Source organism: Monocercomonoides exilis (genome assembly GCF_001643675.1).
Source record: "Monocercomonoides exilis strain PA203 chromosome Unknown scaffold5-2102611, whole genome shotgun sequence".
Lineage (NCBI taxonomy): Eukaryota > Preaxostyla > Oxymonadida > Polymastigidae > Monocercomonoides > Monocercomonoides exilis.
This window is the reverse complement of record NW_027150550.1, coordinates 264,458-286,361: the sequence shown is the minus strand read 5'-3', so window position 1 is coordinate 286,361 and position 21,904 is coordinate 264,458. Positions and strand designations below refer to the sequence as shown.

The 21,904-nt window shown below is 42.7% G+C and overlaps 2 protein-coding genes across 2 annotated transcripts; one reads left to right on the top strand and one right to left on the bottom strand.

The window, feature by feature from the left end:
- Nucleotides 1–1,157: 1,157 nt before the first annotated feature.
- MONOS_13981 (putative Inositol hexakisphosphate and diphosphoinositol-pentakisphosphate kinase) lies at nt 1,158–15,795 on the bottom strand (the record flags this gene model as incomplete). Its single annotated transcript, XM_067866739.1, has 3 exons — nt 1,158–15,280; nt 15,530–15,612; nt 15,757–15,795. The coding sequence occupies 3 exons, from the start codon at nt 15,793–15,795 to the stop codon at nt 1,567–1,569; spliced, it is 13,836 nt and encodes a 4,611-aa protein (XP_067734130.1). The 3' UTR covers nt 1,158–1,566.
- Nucleotides 15,796–15,878: 83 nt separating this feature from the next.
- On the top strand, nt 15,879–19,579 carry MONOS_13980 (uncharacterized protein). The gene is made up of 3 exons (XM_067866738.1): nt 15,879–15,902; nt 15,966–16,160; nt 16,241–19,579. The coding sequence occupies exons 2-3, from the start codon at nt 15,994–15,996 to the stop codon at nt 19,278–19,280; spliced, it is 3,207 nt and encodes a 1,068-aa protein (XP_067734129.1). The 5' UTR covers nt 15,879–15,902; nt 15,966–15,993; the 3' UTR covers nt 19,281–19,579.
- The last annotated feature ends 2,325 nt before the right edge of the window (nt 19,580–21,904 follow it).

The window sequence follows — 21,904 nt, the reverse complement described above, 5'->3', positions numbered from 1 at the left end:
AGATTCTTCGGAATTTGAGCAATAAATAATATGGGACAAAATATTTGACTTCAGGTATTTTCATTGAAAAATTATGCACTTTTGACAAGCTTTTTGAGTTCAAAAAATTTTATTGAAATGGGTTCATTTTTTGACATTAATGGAACGTCACAAAACATTTCGTGAAAACATCTGTGATGGCTATATGCAGATAAGAAAAACCAATTTATTTTGAAATTTGATAAAGTTTAATACTGTTATTTGTGAAACAATTTTTGTACACTTTGTGCATAAAAAGCTTGAAAGTCCATATTTTCACCCATATCTCGAATAAAAACTTTTTTGTTTTGATTTTTTTTTCTTTTTTCAAACACATAACATTTCGCAAGTTTTTTCGTACTGAATATTGACAGAATCATCAAATGGAACTTCCTTTATGATCAAAAAGTTTAAAAATTTGGAACACGATTCTCATGTTTATGCCGAAACCTTCTTTTCTTGTTTTTTTTTTCCTATGATCCTCCTTCTCTACTCCATCTTTTCATTCTGATCTACAGAGTTCATATGTTTCACAATTAATCTCAACCTTTTCTCTCCAAAACTTCTTTTTGTAAACCTGGCTTTGAATTATTTTCGCCTCATTTATTTGTAATATCCAGATGGTCTAAAAAAAGTCAATCTTCGTTCAAAAAAAAGATTCATTTCTTTTGACGATATCATCAGGTCAATCCAATGATAATCACAGATACATAATTCCTTCATTTATCATTCTTTTCGTTTCTCAGAAGCTCGGCTCTTTTCTGCTCCATTATTGAAGAAAACCGAACAGAAGGAAATAATCTCAAGGTCACTCAAATTCTTTTCTCTCATTTTCGAAAAATAAATTCTTTTATCGTTCACCTTTCCCATCTTTATTCTTGATGAACATTTTTTAAACCCTTTTCAATTTCTCATTCTTAGATTTTCATTCTCTCTCATTTCAGTCCAAAAGGAATCATTTTTTCCATTCTTTCTGCTCCATTCGGCTTATTTCAAATTGAATTCATATGTTTCTTTAAAGCATTCTATTCATTTTCATTCAGATAACTGTGAAAAAGGATTGGAACCCCTTTCAATTTGCTTTTATTTCTCCTGAATAGAAAAGTTTTCATTAAATTCAAAGTGGATAGCTCTTTCCTAGTTGAAAAGAAAGGTTTCAATCATAAAGAACAAAAGCAATAAAATTCAAAAGAATTTATTCAAAACATCAATTTCATGAAATGGACAAAATGCTACTGCGCATTTGTTGGGATATACGTCAACTATCGCAAAGGCAGATACAAAAGGAAGATTGAACCCTGATAGAAAAAAAGATTATAATTGATACGAAGTAAAAAGGATTTATTGCTCTAAAAATCATTTACCAGCCGTTCAAATCGATAACAAAAAGTAATGTACAACGTAAATACAAGATTTCTCATCATCAATGAAACAGAAAACAAAAAACCCAAAAATTTCTTAAAACTTTTAAAACAATAATAATAAAACAATATTGAAAAGAATATAATGCAAAGCGAGGATAATTCCTTTGAGAGCATCATTTCGCAATCACATCTGATGTGTGTTTGAGTTGTTGAGCAGAGAACGCAGCCTGAAAAGAGAGAGGTTCTCGTGCACCAGAAGCGGCGACTCGATCGGCAGGGCGTGTGTCTGCCCAACATCCATTTTTGGATTGCAGGCGATCGCCCCAGCAGACAGAAACAGCTCCACCCTGAATGTCTTCGACTGCTCTGACTCGTACACTTTGAACAGCAGGTGCGTCAGATAATCCAGGTCTGTCACATTCTCCCTGTCCAGCAGCATCCCCTCCACTCCAGACAGCATTATCAGATTCAACAGCCCGTGCAGATGCGACTCAGAGGTGAAGTACAGATTGACTGATGGGGCTGAGTTGAATGCTGCGTTTTCGATATTCGAAATGATCTCGTTCAGAAGTGGGCCAGCAATCAGCCTGCCGATCTCCAGCTTGTCTGCATGGGAGATGCCGTATTCCTGCGTCACCCAGAAGTCTGCCAGCGCCTTCGAGTTCGATAGCAGATCCTCCATCGGCACAGACAGCTTCCTCAGGATGTCGCTCATATGGATCACATCAAACCTGATCGAATCGTAGATGTCTCCAATCTTCGTCACATCCCACGTGTTTGACTCAGGATCGTGCAGATCAATAGACACTTTGTCCCAGCGGTGCTGCATCGTCCGGAACGACTCGTGCTCACACATGGGCGCATAGTACTGTGTGGGGTCAAGCTGATCCACTTTCCTCGCCAGATCTTTCCGAAGTGATTTAATTCCTCTGTCCAGACGAACCAGCCGGGCAAGCGGATTGCCCAGGCGATCCAGTCCCCATGGCTTGCACAGCTTGATGTCTTCGATGAGCTGAGAGTCGCTTGTTCCATAGGCAATGTCGGTGTCTGTCTCGTCATCGTCATCTTGTGCATCGCTGCCTTTGTCCCCTAATTCGTCGTCTTTCTTTGCTTTGCCTTTCCCTTCTTCCTTTGCTTTTGACTTAACGTTGCCACTTCTCTTTTCACTTGATGTTGGGACGTGAATGTGTGTTGAGGCAGCTGCTATCAATGATGACATTGCATCAGACGAGGAAGAGGATGAAGATGAAGTATACGAAGAAGACATAGATCCTCCGATTGTTGAAGGCGATGAACTTGGTGATTTTTCATTGGAATCAGAGATGGAGAAGTCAAAGTTCATCACCATAATCTTTTTCATTCTCTGCTTTGTCTGATCCAACAGCTCACGTGCCTCATCTGGAATATTGTCCAGCAGATCAGGTGAGTGCAGAATTGGAGACTGCTGATGCATATCCACTCCAAACAGCGCTTCCGTAAACGCCCTTGCTGTGCGCTGGACACGCCTCTCACCGTTCGTGCGGATGCGAATGTTCTCGAGGAATGTGTGGCACTCTGCTTTGTCCATTGGCAGCACAGCCTCGCGGAAGAGGCTTCCTAGCTCCTTCGCCTGGTGGTGGCCAGCGTGTGTGAGACTGCCGCCCCACTTCACAATGAGAAGAGCTTCACTCACAACAAGAATGTGCTTTTCGATGAAGTCGCTTTCTCCTGTGGGCGAAGTGGAGGAGGAATGAGATGAGGATTGAGAAAGGCCAATGGATGAGCTGCTTGTGCGGCGAGAATAGCGATGTGGAAGAGGATTGTCTGGATGAGGTGAAGAAGAGGAAGAAGAGGAAGAACTGTGATATGAAGAATGGGAATAAGGGGAAGGCGAAGAAGAGCCACTGTGTGGAGTAGGAGAAATGTGGTGCAAAGGCGATAGGCGATCGTTTGCACCCGACGGAGACGAAGAGAGATGAACAGCATCGCCTGTCTGTGATGCTGATCCGCTCAAAGAAGGAAACGTGGCTGAAGAAAGTGCTGAGTCCTCTGACATCATGAGCGGAGACGGGTGGATGAAGTGCGCTGACTTCTGGTCAGTCTGCTGGGCGCTTCCGAACTGCACGCTTCGTGTTCGCAGGTGGAAGGGTGATTTCATCATTGATCTGTGAGGGTGGTGTGTGTGCCTCCACAGCTGCCTGCGTGGGTTTGGCACGCGAATAGTGCGTATCTCCACTTTGATTGGTTTGATCTGCACTTTCGTGCCGGCGTAGTTCTTTGAGAGCACAGCGTGCAGGTTGAGAAAACCTTCGTAGCCGCTCGACTGCTTCTGCTTGAGGGTCAAATTGGGTCTGTCGGAGATGGTGCCTTCTTTGTGCATGGAGTGGATGATCTGCACAAGAAGATTCACCAGCGCATCAAACTGCTCGGCAGAGTATTCCTGTTTCAGCAGAATCGGATCCGGCCACTTCAACCGAGCCCGCTCGCTGTCAGATAGACTGCCAGGGCTTCCATTTGTAGAAAGATTTGCTGAATTTGTGGTTGAGTTTGAACTTGTGTTAGAACCTGGTGGAATAAATGGAGGAACAGGAGAACTTGTTGGAGACAGATTTTGTGGTGCTTTTCCACTTCCAGAAGAAGAAGAAGAAGAAGATGATGATGATGAAGATGATGAAGCTGCGTTGCTGTCTTTCTCTCTATCACTGTTCGAATCATTAGGTGAAGAGGCAGATGATGCTGTGGTAGAAGGAGGAGAACTCGAGATCAGCTTCATAAACTGCTTCTTGTCATACGATGACGAAGACAAGATTTGCCACTTCTGCAGCGAATCAACAGTCAAGTTCAGGTTTTTGAGGTCGTTGCAGGGGAAGAAGAACTCCAGGAGCTTTTCATCAGTCACCGTCAGCTTCATCTTCTGCTTTGGTTTTCTGTCGCCGTGTCTGAAGACGGCGACGATTCCCTTCAGCGTCTCCTTCCTGGGAGACTGGGCGTTCTTGCCGATGAAGTGGTCTCTGGCGTCGGCAGGGCGGATGCACTCGTGGATGGTGATGGGCTGGTTGAGGGGCAGACAGTGCGAGGGACCCACCAGCTGGAAGGGGTTGTCGCTCACACCGGTGGAGACAGAAACCTCACACCATGTCTTTCCCTTTGAATTCGAGTAGATCTTGAAGAGAGCATACGATGAATAGTTCAGCTCACCCAATGTGACGAGGGACTCAACATGCAGGCCAGGCAGAGAGGATAGAAGGATCTGGTCAACCAGTCCGATCAGGGAAGATTCGTCAGTCACGATAAACTCTGCCTTTGGAGGAGAATTCTGCTCTTTCTCGACTTCTGAGAGGGTGTCGACGATGTGCTTCACGAGATGGCCAGCAAAGTTGGATGAGATCAGCACGCGATGCCTGCGGAGGATGCCAAACTCCAACGGGATGATGAACTGGGCAACAGGCGCCACTGCTCTGTAGAGTGGAGATAGTTTGTGTGCAAGTGCTGGGTTGTGTGTGATGTCCCACTTCAGATTGTGGTAGATGGGCAGGATGGTTGCTGTGTTCCACTCACCATTTTCGTGTTTGAGCGACTGAGCCAGTCGTGTCCAGCGCTGTCTGATGAGAGAGAGAGATTCTCCTCCACAGCCTTCGAATGTGTGGCTGAGCTGGCTAACGGAAGACGGGGCAGCCGAAGAAGGGGCATTTGTGAGTGTAGCGGTAGATGCAGATGGCTGAAGAGAAGGAGCAGTTCCTTGTGTGATTGTGGAGGCTGTGTGTGACTGAGGGGGTGAAGGGGAAGGCGCAGAGGATGAGCTGACAGTGAGTGAATTGGGAGTGGGTGATGGAGAAGGAGTGGTTGGCCCTGGGCAAACGAGAGGCGAACGAGATCTGCTGAAGTTGTCTGGTGGAGAAATGTGCTCTTCTTGTTTCGGGGCGAAAGAGAGAGGAGACAGAGGTGGAATGAGCGGTGGGGCAGCAGAGGAAGCATCGAGGTCAGAATAAGAATCTGGCTGAGCAGCGTTGAAAGAAGAGAATGAAGAGACAGAAGAAATGGGAGATGTGTGCAAAGCACCAGAGGAGGACTCGATGTGAGGTGGGGTTAGTTGATGGGGTGTGTGGATATCTTTTGTGGTTGGCGTCGATGCATTCACAGAAGTTGTTGTTTGTTGATTGTTCTTCATCTGCACAGCGGGTGATGTGGCAGATGGGGCATTCGCAAAAGCAGCTGCTTTTGAGGCAGACCGAGCTGTTTCGTTGCCTGTCTGTGTGCCTGTGCTGACTGAGCCTCTTCTGCTGCGTGTGGCTGGCAGCAGCGTAGGCGGAGGATTCGAATGGCGTTCAGACAAGTCGCAGGAGTGGATGGAAGGAGAAGAGGACACTTTTCTGATGGTTGAGAGGGAAGCATCGCTTGCTGTGCTATCTGACCGTTGTTGAGAAGGTGATGGGGAAGAGAGGGAGATGTTGCTGCCTGTGGAGTAGATGGCAGAGGAGACTGAAGAGGAAGGAAGGAGAGGGGGTTGAGCTGTGGAGGAGCAGAGGGGCTTGAACATTGTGGGAGAGAGAGGAAGAGAGGAAGGAGAGGAAGAGGAAGAAGACGAAGGAGACAAAGAAGAAGGAGAAGGCATTGTTACATTTGAAGAGGCAGAAGAAGAAGTAGCAGAAGAGGAAGAAGACAAACCACCTGTTTTTTTGGAGGCAGCGGAGGAAGAAGAAGGAGCCTGAGGAAGAACAGGCTGAGGGATGGATAAGGAAGAGATGGGAGGAAAGCCAGCGAGAGGGAGAGGCGACTGAATGGGAGAGATGTTTGAGTAGCTGTCAGGAGGAGAAGTGGCTCGATGAGAAGGAGCTTTTGTGTTTGAAGGGGAGATGATGAAGTTGGTGAAGGCGGGTGAATTGAGAGGAGAAGTGAGAGAAGATGCAACTTCAGACAGGTTGAATGGAGGGGAGGTTGTGGAGGATGAGGGGGAAGAGGCAGATGTTGGAGCAGAAGAAGGAGCTGATAAAGAAGCAACAGATGATAGATTTAATGGAGGAACAGATGGAGACAGCTGTTTCTGTAGTTGTAATTGAAGAGCAGACTGTTGAGAAGGTGGCAGAAAGACAGAAGAAGCCTGTTTAACATCGACTGGGTGGAGAGAGGCGGGTGTTGGTGTGTGGAGTGGCTGAGATGGAAGAGGAGGTTTGGTTGAAGGAGGGGTGTGTGAAAGAGATGCAGCTGATATAGCTGAAGATGGAGAGGAAGAGGAAGAGGAAGAGGAAGATGTTGTTGCTGAAGGAAATACCTTTTGTGGAGCGGTTTGACGAGGCGAATAGAGTTGTGTGTTGGACATGAAGGAAGAGTCAGGGGCAGTCTGATAGAAAGGAAGGGGCTGATTCTGCTGGGGAGAAAGAGGAGGAAGCACATGAGAGGAGGAAGAGCGAGAAATATGCTGACGGGGCAAAAGAGGTTCAAGAACAGTTTGAGAGGAAGAGGAGGATAATGAAGAAGAAGAAGAAGAAGGCAATGAAGCAGTAGCAGCAGTATTGCTCGATGGGAAAGCAGAGAAAGACTGATTCGAGTTGACTGAAGTTGGTGAGTTGTTGTTAGAGGACAAACCAAATGGAGCAGAAAGAGACGGGCTGGGCACATTCAATGCGCTTAGTGTGCTCATCGAACCCACACTCTTCATCCCACTCACATTCGCTGGCAGCACCTGGGCAGCACTGTTGAGCACAAGAGAAGGGTTGGCAGAGGAAGAAGCAGAAGCAGCAGAAGCAGCAGCAGCGATTGACAGCTGTGAGCGGATCTTCTCCAAACTCTGCTTCTTGTCGATGATTTCCAGAAATGATATGAACTTCCACAGCTCCTTCTGAATAGCCATCAGACGTGTGTGTGGATTCCCCAGCTTCTTCAGCCCAGATGACAGCAACGTGGCGATGATGGGGTTGTCGTAATCTTCAGGCTCATATCCATATTCCCTGTTCACAATAAGCACGTTCTTCAGCTTGTTCTTCATGTCCCACAGTCGGATGCGTGCGTTCTCGTGCTCTTCGGTGTGGGTGAGGCTGCTGTTGATGGTCAATGAGCTGACTGTCTGTGCAGACACTTTAGACTTCAACTTGGATGGGTTTGCAAAGCAGCTTAGAGGAGGCTCAGGAAGATACTCGCCTGTGAGAAAGGCTTCGGTGAAGCCGACGGCAGACGCTTGTGCTCTTCTCTTCGTTGATGAGTGCACTTTGGTGGAGGAGAGGAACTGTCTGCCAGTTTCACCCCAGCTGCCGAGGCCGAGTTCGGTGGCAGAGACAGAAGAAGAGGCAGAGGAGGCAGAGGAGGAAGAAGAAGAGGAAGAGGAGGATGGAGTATTTGGTAAACGAGAAGAGGATGAAGAAGCAGAAGAAGAGGAGGAAGCAGAGGAGGAAGCAGAGGAGGAAGGAGAGGAGGATGACGAAGAGGAAGAAGCCGAAGTCGAGCTGTCTGTTCTTCCTAGGATGAAGTTTCTGAATAGAATTCCGAGTGATTGCGATGTTCTGAAGCCAGCATGGCTCAAAATACCACCCCATCGACAGGAGAGTACGATGTAGTGTATATCAGAGCTGCTGCTGTAGAAGTTGTCTTTGTCAGAGAAGGAAGAGTTGGAGCGATGATGAGCAATGGACTGGGAAGAAGGAAGGGCAGAAGAGAGAGAAGAAGAAGAAGAAGAAGGGTTGGGGATGGAGGTGGAGGTGGAAGGAGGATAGAGAGAAGACGGCATGGTGGGTATGGGGGTGGCTGAGGGGGCAAAGAGGGTTGCAGCAGATGGAGTTGATACAGAAGAAGACAATGAACTCACAGCATTTCCTTGAGTACTCTCATTCTTCCCATTCGAAGCAAACGACGATTCTATCTCATCCTTTTTCTCAATCTTGCTTAATCTTGTTGTCTCTGGCTCGTCATACAGCCCTCTCAGATGTCCCTCTGGTGACACATCAGCCGTTCTTGCCTCGAGTTTGAGGCCTCTTCGTCCCATTTCGACGACAGTGATGATGGCACTCACAGCATCCATTACATCCACCTCTGTCTGCGACACATCCATCACACGGAAATGTAGCTGCTCAGCTTGCTCGTCTTCGAAGTCGTCGTCGACAACGAGCGACTCCTGGTAGGCTGAGGAGAAAGAGGAGAAGGTGGAGGAGGGGTGGATGGAGGAAGAGGTAGAAGAAGAAGAAGAAGATGCTGTTGTTGGAAGTGGTGCTGCAGCTGATGAAGAAGCAGATGATGATGATGATGATGATGCTCCATTGGGTGAGTTCACAGCACCAGGCATCGAATGCACTTTCTTTGTTCTTGTTCTCTTTTGGTCTCTTTCTCTTTCTCTCGATCTGCTTCTGTTTCTCGACTCACACCGGATGTCGTGTTGCATCTTTGTGAATTCTTCTTTGATGATTGATAGGAACTCATTGAATAGACGAGGCTCGTTTTTGATGGAGGCGAAGATGCACTGGGTGTTGTGGAAGGAGGAGGAAGAGGAAGGAGGAGGAAAAGAGGAAGAGGAAGAAGCATTTGATGGTGTTGCTGTTTGGTTGACAGCAGCTGTTGTAAGGATGCCAGCAGTGGATGAGTTGATACCCATGGAATAAGAATTGCCAGCAAACAGATTTTGAGAAGAGGCAGAAGAGATGAACGAAGGAGAAGGTGCTGAACAAGCAATGGGATGTGCAAAGATTGATGACATGTTTGATGAGTTGGAAGAAGAGGAAGAAGAAGAAGCAGATGATGATGATGATGATGATGAAATGTTGATTGGGATTGGGATGTCACCCGAAGATTGTGGTACTGTAGAAGCAGGAAGGAGCATGTTTGGTTGAAGAGGAGTAGAAGATGATTGAGGAAGAGAAGAAGAAGAAGAAGAAGGAGCATCAACAGCTCTTGTTGCCTCTCCATTTGCAGCAGGAGAAGCAGCAGCAGACGAAGAGGCAGAAGATAAAGAGAGCGAAGACAGAGAAGGAGGTGGAGGAGGAGAAGAAGGGAGAGAAGCCAAACCAGATGGAACAGAAGCAGTAGAACCCATTCCGCTGTTTCCAGCCAAGTTTCCATCGCTCAGTGGAAGTGCAGAAACAGACGTTGCCTGCTTCATCAGCCTCTTCCTCTCCTCCACCTGGCTGAACCACTCAATCAACCGCGGAAAACGCTCTGAGCTGAGCAGCACCTTCACTTTCTGCTTTGGCTCGTTCTCTCCGCTCTTCACCACCCCAATCACGTGTCTAAGCACAGCGCCTTGTTTGTCCTTGGCAGAGAGGGGCTGCTGCTTGATGCCCTTCAGCCTCGCTTTCGCCTGGAGCATCAGGTTGCGCAGGATTCGTGCCACACCTTCGTAATAGTTTTGGTCACCTTTCACAAACGACCAGCCATTCACGTCACACACATATGTCTGCGTCTTCCCGTCTTTCGTGCGGCGCAGGTAGTCAAATCCACACACTCGCTGCTTGAAGATCTTTCCGATGATCTGAGCATAGTGCCTTTCTTCGTCTGTCGCCTGTGTCACCCTTCGGATCTCCTTCTGTCTGCTGTCTCTTTCGACAATGCCGTCCAGCGTGGGTGTCTTCCGCAGCTCGCAGTGCACATAATCAGGCAGCACAGCATACACCTTCACATCCATCGAGCCGTCGACTGGGATGAACTCTTCGTACAAATACGACTGGTCAGTGCGGATGTGGCTGATGGTTGGGTCGTACTCGCTGGACTTGTTGTCTGTCTTGCGGAACAGCTTCCTCACCCCGCCGCCTTGGTCAGGGTGGTAGAAGAGCCACACGTTGTGGTCTTCTGCATTCAACGGCTTCTCCACAAAGGGCTTTTTGATCACTTTATTGCCGATGGTGATGTGGTCAGGGTATTCCACCACACGGCAACGAGGATTGACGTAGCCACGGGAGTCTCTGTAGACAACACTGTAGCGAGGGACAGGGATGTTGTGCTGGACTAGGCGCTCATAAATCTTGTCTCTGTAGAACAAGTCCAGCTGCCCAATCAAGTCGTTGATCTGGAACGGGTTGCGCAGCTTCACATATTCAATGGCTTTGTCAATGGGGAATCCTGTTGAATAGAAAGAGAGCAGAATATCACAGAAGGGCCACTCAGTGATTGGTCTGTATTTGATCACTTCTTCTCCAAAGTGAACAATTTGTATGTCTCCATGCTCCTGTATGCGCTTCAATATCTCTTGCATCGGCTTCGACGATGCCTTCTTGTCCATCACGCACACGCCCAGCACACACGCCCTCTCTGTGTCGAAGTGCAGGCGCCGTGAATAGGAGTCAACAGAGACAGGCCTCTGCTCAGTGTGCTGGAACATGCCTAATGCAAAGTTCTCATCGTGCAAGTGAACATACCCTTTGTATTTTGGACGCAGCTGCATGGGAAGAAAGACCTCGTCGGCGTATGGAGAGAAAGGGCTGGGGGAGAGGGCGTTGAGTGGGGAGATGAGAGAGGGGGTGGGGGAGGCTAAGGAGAGAGGAGAAGGAATGGCAGAGGAAGAGAGGAAGGGAGGAATGTGGCCGAAGTGGGGGAGATCGTGGGAAGCGCCAAATACGCCCATTCCTTGTGAGACAAGAGAGTATGGATTGCTTAGAGAGAGAGAGGGAGAGGTGGAAACAGAAGGAATGGAAGAGGAGGAAGAAGAAGAAGTGATAGCATATGGGAGAGGGGAAGTGGCCTTGACAACTGCATATGAATCAGAAGAATTGCCAAATTTGTCAATGGGTTTCAGATTGTTTTCGATTGCTGTGTCTGTTGAGGCATCTTTCAAAGAGCCTTCTTCAATTTCATTGTTTGCTGTTAACTCATTCGAGTGTTCCATATTAGACGCATTTGAAGAAGAAGAAGCAGAAGCAGAAGAAGATGATGCTATTGATTCAGATGGCAATAAATCTCCTTCATTTTCTTCTGTCTGTGTTTGTATGTCACAACATGCATTCCCAGTTGAACCATCGATGAGTGTTGACTTTGCAAGAGATATTTCTGAAGCGATGCTGATGGCGTTATTAATACTCATATTGTTGTTGTTTGTATCATCTTCATTTGTCTGAATGGCAATTGTTGAATGATTGAGAATATGTTCATTTGAGGCAGAAGAAGCAGAAGAGGTGGACAATGAATCAACTGCCAACTCCACACCATTTGAAGAAGAAGAAGAAGAAGAGGTTATTGTTGTTCCTGCTTCAATTGATGTCTGTTCTTGTTGCAAAGACTTTACAGGCAGATTTCCATAGCTCAGAGAATATTGTTCATTGTTCATGAAACTTCCTTCTGATGAAGAGCCATCTGTTTTGTGGTTAGCTTCCATTTCTTCTTCGTCTTCTTCGTCTTCTTCTTCCTCTTCCTCTTCGTCAAATCCAAAGTTGCATTCATCGCCTCTTTCACCTCCTTCTCCGAATGCTCTTCCATTCACAAACTGCTCTGCTTCTCTGTTTTCTCTTCTTCCTCTCCTCCTTCTTCCTTGTCTCACCTCATTCTTGTTTCCAATCATATCTGGCTCTTCATAATTCCCATGTGCTCCGTCAGTTCTTTTCATGTTTATGTTCCTTTCTCTCTCTTCTTCTTCTTCTTCTTCGTATTTTCTACTCCATTCGTCCTTCATCTGCTGCTCACTTTCATTTGGCGGAACAAGATGGCTAAATCCCATTTCATTGTGATGCCATTTGACAGCATATTCAGAAGAGGAGGAAGAAATAGAAGAAGAAGATAAAGAAGAAGATGATGATGATGAGGAGGAGGAGGAGGAGGAGGAGGAGATGGAAGAGGAAGAAGAAGACATATCATCGAAGCAGCTATCAATTGTCATGAAAGGAGAGGCGCATAACGAGCGATCATTTGGCTGGTAGCAAGCAGAAGAAGGCTCAATCATCTGCATCAGAGGTGTGGGAGAATGGAGAAGGGTGTTTTCTTCTTGTGAGAGCGGAGAAAGAGGAGAGGCTGGGTTGTAGCCAGAGGCGTAGGAAACAGAGGGAGAAGGAGAGATGGAGAAGACGATGTCAGAAGAAGGGTTTTCGTAGAGGGAGGTGCAGACAGAGACGAGGAAGCGGCGGTAGGAGCTGATCTCGTCGGGGGTGTATGCGAAGAATTGGATGCCTGTGGAAGAAGAATGAGAGGAAGAAAAAGAGGAGGAAGAAGAAGAAGAAGAGGAAGAGGAAGAGGAAGATGATGTGTTTATTGTCGATTCATCCTGATGAGGGAATAACAAAGGTGAAGGACGAAGTGTTGTTTGTGTGAGTGTTGGAGACAAAGCTGATTTTTTTGATTGAGCTTCGTTGCTTTCTGGATGAGATGATGCAGAAGACGACTTCAAAATGTTAGATGATAAATCATGTGGATGTTCTGATGACGGAGCATTGGTTGAATCATTGGCATTTCCTTCTTCGCTGCTCTTTGTGGAGATGTTGTTGTTTGCAGCTGTTTTCCCTTCTTTTGCTTCTTCTTGTGATGAATGCTCAGCCACATTTGAGTCAAAAATTCCATTCTTATTGGAAGAATCAACAGAACCTGATTGTTCAGAAGCAGAAGCTGCTGAAGGCTTATCTTCTTTTGCTGCAATCTGCTGAGCTTCCAAGACTTGCTCCTCTTTCTCTCTCTGCTCCTTCTCATTCTCTTCTTCTGCCATTTCTTCTTCTTCCTCTTTCTTCTGGCTGTTCTGCAGCGGTCTCACGTAGTCAAAAAAGGGGTGTTCGTAAAGTGTCTGAAGAGGGTTCTTTGTGTTTGGTGTGACAGACAGGCAGAATTCGATGAGAGACACAAACAGATGGGCAGTGGAACGAGGGAGTCCAGAGAGGAAAGTGGGCGAGGTGCTTGCTGGGCTGCTCTTCGGCTTGGAACTGGGGAGGGAGAAGAAAGGGCTGGTGGTGTGTGATTTTGAGGAAGGGGGATGAGAAGGAGAGGTGGAAGAAGAGGAAGAAGAGGAAGAGGAAGGAGAGGAAGGATAAATAGGAAATGGAAGATCGAAGCAGATGGCGTCAGAAGAGGCAGAAGGGGCGAGTGTGTTGGAGGTGTTTGAAACAAGAGGAGCAGATGCGACTGATGAAAGAGACGCATTAGATGCCAATGAAGCAGTCGAGGCAGAATTCGAAGAAGAATCCAGAAGAACAGAAGATGAGGTGGATGAGGTCAGATAAGATGAGGTTGCTTCTTTCATCTCCTTCGCCTTCTCCTCTTTCGCTTCACTTTGCCTTTCTCTCTTGTTTCTTCCCATTTCCATCACATCCATATTCTTCTGTTTTGTGCTTTTTCCTGAAAAAGACGGGTATTTTGGTTCAATTGGTGTCTCAGCCAGCATAAAGTCCTTGACAATCTGAATGAACAGCTGTTTTTTCTCTGCCGGCAAGTCCAAAGAAGCACTTACTTCTGAGTCGCTTGATAGGAATTCAGACAAAGTTGTGTTGAAGATCTTCTCTTTGACTGAGTGAGAAGAGCTGGCTGTTGAAGTGGAGGCGCTGGCAAGGGAATCGCAGGATGTGTTAAATGATGAGAGAGGAAAGGTCGAGTTTGATGGTTTGGTCACATGGCAACTGTGTTTGCTATTGGTTGGGATGAGTCTAAGCGAAAAACGAGAATCGGAATGTTCCTGTGGGAAGGGGAAGGGCAAGCAAGAACGCGGTGAAGAAGACGCAGAAGATGCAGAAGAAGACGGAGTAAAAGAAGATAATGTCAGAGATGGTGAAGACCATTCAGAGCCAGGACCAGAAGCAGAGGCAGAAGCAGAGTCAGAAGAAGCAGAACTAGAAGAAGAGTCGTTTATTGAAGTGTGCAGTTGTGAAGGAGCATTGTTGTGTTCATATGGCTCTTTAAGTGAGGCATCTGGCGGAATGGGAACAGCAAAGTCTTCGCTGTCCTTCTCCATTTCAGTGAAAGATGGGAGAGAGGAGCTCTCAAACATCAATTGAGGAGAAAGAGGAGAATGAGGAGAATGAGGCGAATGGGGTGAAGCAGTCCGCTCAGCAGGGAAAAACAGCCTCTTTAAGTCGGGCGGCAGGCTCTTGTGTGCATCTGAGTAATCATCACTGCTTTCAGAGGGATGAAATGAAGAAAGTGAATTAGACGGAGGTGTAAAAGAGAGACCAATCTTTCTCCCTCCTTCAGCTTTGCTTTGCAATTTTTTGTTTGCAAATGCTTTTTCGGTTAAGTTTGGTTCATCTCCGAAGAAGTCTTCTTCAATGACATCTTCAAGGTCATCATCATCATCGTCATCAACAAATGCATCTATGCCAGTTTTCACTCCAAGTCTTTCATCGTAACTTTCGCTCCTCTTGCTCGGTGGAGTGGTTGGAATGGGCACATGGCTGCCTGTTTGCGATATAAAAACTGGACAGAAGGTTGGCTCAGCACATCCTTCAAAGGAGTCTGTATTAAATTTTTCATTCGGGCTGAAGCTAATTACCTTCTTCCCAGATTCACTTTCTTTTTCTTTTTCTCTTTCTTTTTTCAACCCAACGCTTCTTTCAACTTTTCTCGTTGTTTCTTTCTTCTTCTCTTCTTTGGGCTCTTGCATCACTAGCATTACATAATGAAACAAGCAGTTTGTCACAAATTCTGTACCAAACGCCATTTGAAGAGCGGCTATGCCAAATGCCTGGACATTCACGTAGTCTTCGCTGGATTCTGCACAAAAAGTTGAATCAACAAAATGCCGTGGAATGACCATTCCCATCGTTGACAGAATTTTTTCTTTTGCAATCGATTTGAAATTATGGATTTTGCTTTCAGAATCAACACAATCTGATGAGGTTCCCGACTGAAAAGCTCGAAAAGCATTTGATGGTGATGTACTAATTTCTGCGCTAAGGTGTAAAAATGCACGCTTCTGATCTATTGATGGAGTTGGAGGTGAATCAATTTCGCTTACATCAAGATGAAGAGATGAAGGTGAATGAAGTTCAAATTTATATAATGCCATCGCACGAAGAATTGCGAGGTTTACTGGTGAATACCTTAAATTACCGTTTTGATCCAAATAGATTTTTGATAGGTGAACAGATCTGTATATGTCCAGAGTCCGTCGAGTCGATATTAATGCTTGAAGAATGTCAAACAAGCAAACACGAAGTATTCCAAGCCGAAATATTTCGAATTGATAACGTATTGTATTTGTTTTTGATAGTGATGGGAAAAACTTAGATATTGTGGTGTTCGATATTCCAAAAAATCCATTTGGAAAACATTGTTGCAATAAATCATACATGTTTCCAATGTAGACCGGAGAAATTACGTTTAATCGCTCTCTATCATCTAAAAATACTGACCAGTATTCCTTTAAGTGCAACTGATTTATTTTAAACAGTACATTTTTTATTAATAAAAAATGTTCTTGAGAAATGTGCTCATGGCTTCCTTGCTCAAGAAAAAGATCTTCTTCCAATGGAGAAGCAATTGACGATAAGATCCATTTTCCTGGGCGAAGTAATACGCGTTTTGTGTAACGTTTTCCAGCAAGTGCCCAAGCCATTGATCAAAGATATGTGTAATAAATTTATATTTTTAATATGGGATCATTCAAATTCCCTTGTTCGTGAAGTTTAAAAGATTACAAATTGTCTTTGAGGCGAATAATAAGTTTGCGTGTATCACAGTTTTTCATTTGTGCATGTTATATAATTATCTTGGTGATTTTTGAAGATTTTTAATTTAGTAAGGCCAATTTTGAATGATGGATTCTGGAAACGAAACGGTCGTTTCTGAAAGAGAGCCTCTTATTGACGAAGCTGGACAAGAAGAAATCGTTGAAAAATCTTTGAATGAGGCCAATGAAGCTGTAAAAACACCTAAAAAGTCAGTTAAAAAGAAGAAATCGAAAAAAGTTAAAAAAGAACAGTGTGATTGAAATATATTGTTTTAAATGCACATATTTTTCCTCTTAATATGATTGTTAATATTTACATCATTTGTTACAGGGAAGAAAAAAGTGAAAGCGATGAAAATGATAAATCTGATGAGAACGAAGAGAAAGAAAAAACTAAGAAAAAGAAGGGGAAAAAATCAAAACGTCTCGCTGAAAATGACTCAAAAGAAGAGCCTGCAAAGAAAAAGGTGAAAAAAAGCAAAAAAGATAAAAATGAAAACAGTGAAAACGAGGCTGAAAAGGTGAATGAGCCAAAGACACTTTCAGCAAAAGAATCATCAACATCCACCAAAAAGGAAGATAATCACCTAAATTCAACAACTGTATCTGTTGAAGAAAGTTCAACAACTCAAAGACGAGTTGCCGCAATCGATCCTGCGAAAGAAAATGAGAGATATTTGAGGGCACTTCAAGCGTTTAGGGAAGAAAGAGCAAAATATTCCAAGCAAATGGAAGAAATGAAGGCAAAGCAGATGAAGAAAAAGGAAGTCAAACAATCTTATGATAAGTTCCTTCTTGAACGAAAGAAAAAAGATCCAGCTCATACGTTGTCAGCTTCATCAAATACGATGAATGGAACAGCAGAATTTGATGGAGGGATTGGGAGAAACGGAACAACACCCAAAAAAGCGGGCTATAAAAATCGGAAGAAGTCAGATGAAATTCGATTTGAACTTTGGAGAGGAAAGCAAAAGTGGCAGGAATTCTTTGACAGTCCCTTTCCAACTGTCATTCCGCCACACTATCCTCTTCCTCCTTTAAACGTCAGCACACCTCAAAAGACAAGAACTATTTCTGCGTCTTCCTCTTCATCATCATCTTCTGCTTCACCAATGAAGCAGAAGATGCCCCAGCCCAAGAAAGAATCAAATGTTGGAGACTCGTTTCCTCCACATTTCTCCGAATATGACGAGCTGAGCGTGTTTCTGAATGAACTGTCGCTGCATCCGCTGCTGGTTCGGTCTTTGTCGCCTCCTGCTGCTCTCAGACTGACGTGGCGAAGGGAGAACAGAGGGAGACGCGCTGAAAACAGGAACAACAACGGAAGCGATCAGACCGACAGCAAAGGAGCCAGGCAAGAGAGGGGAAGCTCGAGTGATGAATGTGCCTCTGATGTGCGAAGGGGCAGAGCAGAAAGCAGAGACATTCGCGATGGCAGCGAGGACGTGCTGAGGACTCCGTCGCCTTTGGATGGGCGAGACAAGTCTTCTTCTCCCCCTCCGTCTTCGTCTGAGGAGTCGAAGGAAAGAGGAGAGAATAACTTTAATGAAAGGGATGGCTCTATTAGAGGTGTGATAAAAACCACATACGAAGAAGTTAAAGAGTCTCTAAGCGGAAGTTCGATACGAAAAAGGCTTCACGACGAAGGGCTGAAGCCGTATTCACCTTCTGCTTCGTCCAGAAAGCAACGCAGCCAGTCATCAGAACGTCCGTCGAAAGGAAGGTCAGCTTCGTCTGGCTCGTGTGCATCTGCCTCTTCGAATGCAACAGCCGTTCAGTCGCCGTCTTCTCGCAGAAATGCCACGTCATGTCAAACGCGGCAGGACTCTCTTCACTCCAAAACACATCCCCAACAGAACTCTTCTGGTTCTTCTACTTCTTCCTCCTCCTCTTCCTCATCTTCCTCTTCATCATCCTCATCTTCTTTCTATTCTTCTGCTACATTCACCTGCACTCCTGTTGATCGCCGAGCTTATCTGGAGAGTTATTGCTTGCCTCTCCCTCTTTTCCCTCGCCCTCTCTCTTTTCATCTGAGAAACGTAGCTAAAAAGAACATGTTTGCATATTTTGCTTCAGTTCCGTCTTCTTTCTCTTCTTCCTTGGCACAATCACCAAGCGGTTTCCTGCCTTCGTTCGCTGATAATTCATCAACCTCCTCTCGTTCTTCAGCTTCTGCTGCTGACACCTCCTCTGCTCTGCTGGGTGCTACAGGCGCCTACCAATCACCGTCGAAGGCATATGCGAAATCTCCCTTCCTCTCCTCTCGTTCTGCAGTCCCAGGCGATTTGAAGAAAAGCAATGGAATCTCTTCACATCCACATGCGCAGCGAAGGAGTTTATCACCTTCACTACAATTCAACTCTGCACCACTCACTCCACTTCCTCCCCACACTTTCTATCCGATCGCTGCAAATGTGCCGTCCTCTGCGTCTTCTTCCTCGTCTTCCTCTGCCTCTGCCTTCTCTTCTGGTTCCAGTCGAAAGACGGCTGGGCAGAATTCTTCGTCTTTTGGCCCAGGCTCTTCTTCGGCTGCGCTGTTTATGCGGTACAAAACGATGGTGACTGCGATGGAAGAGAGGAAAGCGCGGATTGTGGAGCATAAGGATCAGCTGGAGGAGCTGAAGAGAAGGTTGGAGATGACAATGGAGAGGAAGAAGAAAGGAAATGAGGCTGAAAACGCGAAAAAGGGAGAAGAAGAAGCTGCTAAAAAAGAAAATGAAAATGAAAAGGATGCAAAAGCGAAGGGGATTGAAGAAGATGGTGACAACGAAGAGCAAAGCTTGACGAAGAAGAAGAAGAAGAAGAAAGGATCAGCAAAAAGTGCGAAAGAAGACGCAACAGACACTCCAAAGAAAAGCAAATCTTCAACCGAAAAGGAAGCGAAAGGAAAAGGTAAAAAAGTGAAGAAGCTGAAGCGCTCTGAGGATGATGAAGGAGATGAGGCGGAAGGGAAAGAGGAAGAGGAGAAGGAGGAGAATAACAGCGAATTGGATGATGCTGATGACAAAGGAAAAGGTTCAGAAAAGAAGAAAAAGAAGAAAAAGAAGAAGAAGAGCAAAGAGACAGAGATTAAGGAAGATGAAAATAGCGAGAATGATGACAGCGAAAATCCGAAAGATGAAAGCGAAGGATCAGAAGAAGGGGAGCAAAAGAAGAAGAAAAAGAAGAAGAAGAAGAAGATTACAAAAAAAGCAGAAAAAGATGATGAAGATTCAACAGCAAGTGATGATGGGTCGAATTTAGAGAGTAAAAACATAGAGAAAAAGAAGAAGAAAGGAAAGAAGAAGAAAAGTGTGAAAGGAAAATCAAAGGAAGGACTCGAAGAGTCGATTGATGCGAAGGAAGAAGAGAACAGCAATGCTATTGAATAAAGTTTATAAGTAGAACCTTTTAAAAAATCGGCATATTCGTTTGTGATAAGGCATGCAAAGAATTAGTTTTTACGTTTTGTTTATGAGCAAATTTCGAAATGCTAACTTTTAATTTTTTTAAAATTTTTTTCAAAATTTTTGATCAAATTGTGTTGTGACAGCTTTAAGAAAGATATTTTTTTTTTATTTACGTTTCTCGAAATTTTTATTATGAGCTCACTTCTCATTTATTACTTATTACTCCATTTTCACTATGCAAAAAATCTTTTTCAAAATGAAAAATAAATATTCTCTTTTTATGCACTTTTTTATTTGAAAAGATAAAGCTTCATTCAATTTTTTTTTATAAAAAAAGAAGAAAATATATATATATATATATATATATATTTTATTTTTTATTTTTTGAAGTGTTAGATGGAACTCTCAATGTGTTGACTTTTGAGCCAAAAAAGAAAGTTTGCAATAAAAACAGTACAAATTTTTCATTAACTCTTGATGGAACAGAAAATACTTTCTTTTTCAAGATTAATTCTTCAATGAATAAATCATTTTGAGATTTCAAAATAAAAACTGCAATTTAAACTTCTTCGATAAAAGAAAAAATGTCAAATATTATTAGGGTAATAATTTTTTCTTGACCTTTTTTCTTTATCTAGACCTTTTTCTTTTTTGCCATGCTTTTAGCTTTACACAAGCCTGTTTAAAATAAAAAATAACCAGAAATGTTTTAAAAGTTTTTATTTCCTAATTCTTTTCTTTTTTCAGTATTTCATATGAAAAAAAAGATCGAAAATAAAAAAAATTTTTTGTTTTGATCATTGACTTACTGCTTTTCCATCGAATATTTTTTATCAGAAGTTTTAAGCTTTCATATCATAAAACATCGTTTCTTTTTTATGGATTTCAGTTGTTAAAAATTTTCTCAACTTGTTTTTTTAGCATTTTTTCTCGTTTCACACATTTTTCAAAAAAATCATAATTTCTTGAATAAATGAACGTTTGTTTAAAAATTTATTGAAATGATTAATAAACATTATCAAAATAAAAAGATTCTCGTATGTCAAAATAATTATTTGTTTGAATATGTTTGGTAATTTGAATAACAATAAAAACATATTTACTCACTTTTCAGTTCAAATTCTTGAAAAGTTACTTTTTATTTCAATGCTTAATGCAAATAAACGATAAATAAGACTTTGTATATTTTTTTCATTTTAATAAAAATTGACACAAACACTTGTTCATATAAAAAATAGTGTTTTAAGCAAAAACAATGAAATGAGAAAAAAAGGTCAAAAATAAAATTGAAAAGATTTTTAGCAAGTGAAAATAATAATATTGGAACGAAGAATTGTGATGCTGTGGCTGAAAAAATTCTGTATGAAATATTCGCTTCATGGCCAGCAAGTCTTTGATTTAGGAAGGGTGATTTTTTTATCCGGACATTTTTTTGTTGGAGTTACTCACTAAATAAAAACTGAAAATAGAAAAAGCATATTGAACCAGGTTTGAATACATATTAAATGTTCATCAAAAAAATTTTTTCGACAATTTTTGTTTTTGATGAAGATCTTGGGAATTTTACATTTATTTTTGATCATTTGTTTTGTCCATTTTGGACTATCTTTCTTTTTTTGTTTATTTTTAACTACAAGGCCATGAAACACACACAATGAAGTTTTATTATTCCAAATCTTTTATGTTTTTTCTTATTTTTTCACGAGTTTTTCGCATTTCATTGTTTTTGAAGATAATTACAAAAATCTCATTTTTTCTCGACTGTTATTTATTCTTTCAATGAAAATACCAAAATATTATGCAAATTTTATTAAAATACATTGCAAATCAAAGTTATTTATCATATTTTACAAAATCAAGAACAAAATGATCAATTTTGTCTTAATGAAAAATCTGTTTGGACTGCTAAAGCAGCAACATTTTATAAAAAGTTCACGTGGTGAATATTTACGGCTTGTAGTTATCTTTTCATGTACATCATTGAAAACATCTGATAAATATTGTGCAGCTTTATATTTTCAGATTTTTGTAATTATCTTCAAAAACAATGAAATGCGAAAAACTCGTGAAAAAATAAGAAAAAACATAAAAGATTTGGAATAATAAAACTTCATTGTGTGTGTTTCATGGCCTTGTAGTTAAAAATAAACAAAAAAAGAAAGATAGTCCAAAATGGACAAAACAAATGATCAAAAATAAATGTAAAATTCCCAAGATCTTCATCAAAAACAAAAATTGTCGAAAAAATTTTTTTGATGAACATTTAATATGTATTCAAACCTGGTTCAATATGCTTTTTCTATTTTCAGTTTTTATTTAGTGAGTAACTCCAACAAAAAAATGTCCGGATTTAAAAAAATGTCCGGATATAAAAATCACACTACTCAAATAAAAAAAAAAAAATATTTTTTGTTCAAAAAAATTTTCTCAATGATAAATATAATAAAGTTGTAAATAATTATGAGAAAATTGTTTATTTATTTATTTTTTGTTTCAAACCTTTGCTAAGCTCGAAAAAAAGCTTCAGAAAGTTTCAAAAAAAAAAGATTGAGATAAATTTTTGAGGTAAAGATAAAATATACACACTATTTCTCGTCTCTTTCAAA

What these genes read in the sequence shown, in the direction of transcription:
- MONOS_13980 (XM_067866738.1), top strand. Translation starts at nt 15,994, where the DNA reads ATGATGGATTCTGGAAACGAAACGGTCGTTTCTGAAAGAGAGCCTCTT. An exon ending in AAAAAAGTTAAAAAAGAACA is followed by an intron (nt 16,161 to 16,240) that starts GTGTGATTGAAA and finishes CATTTGTTACAG; the next exon opens with GGAAGAAAAAAGTGAAAGCG.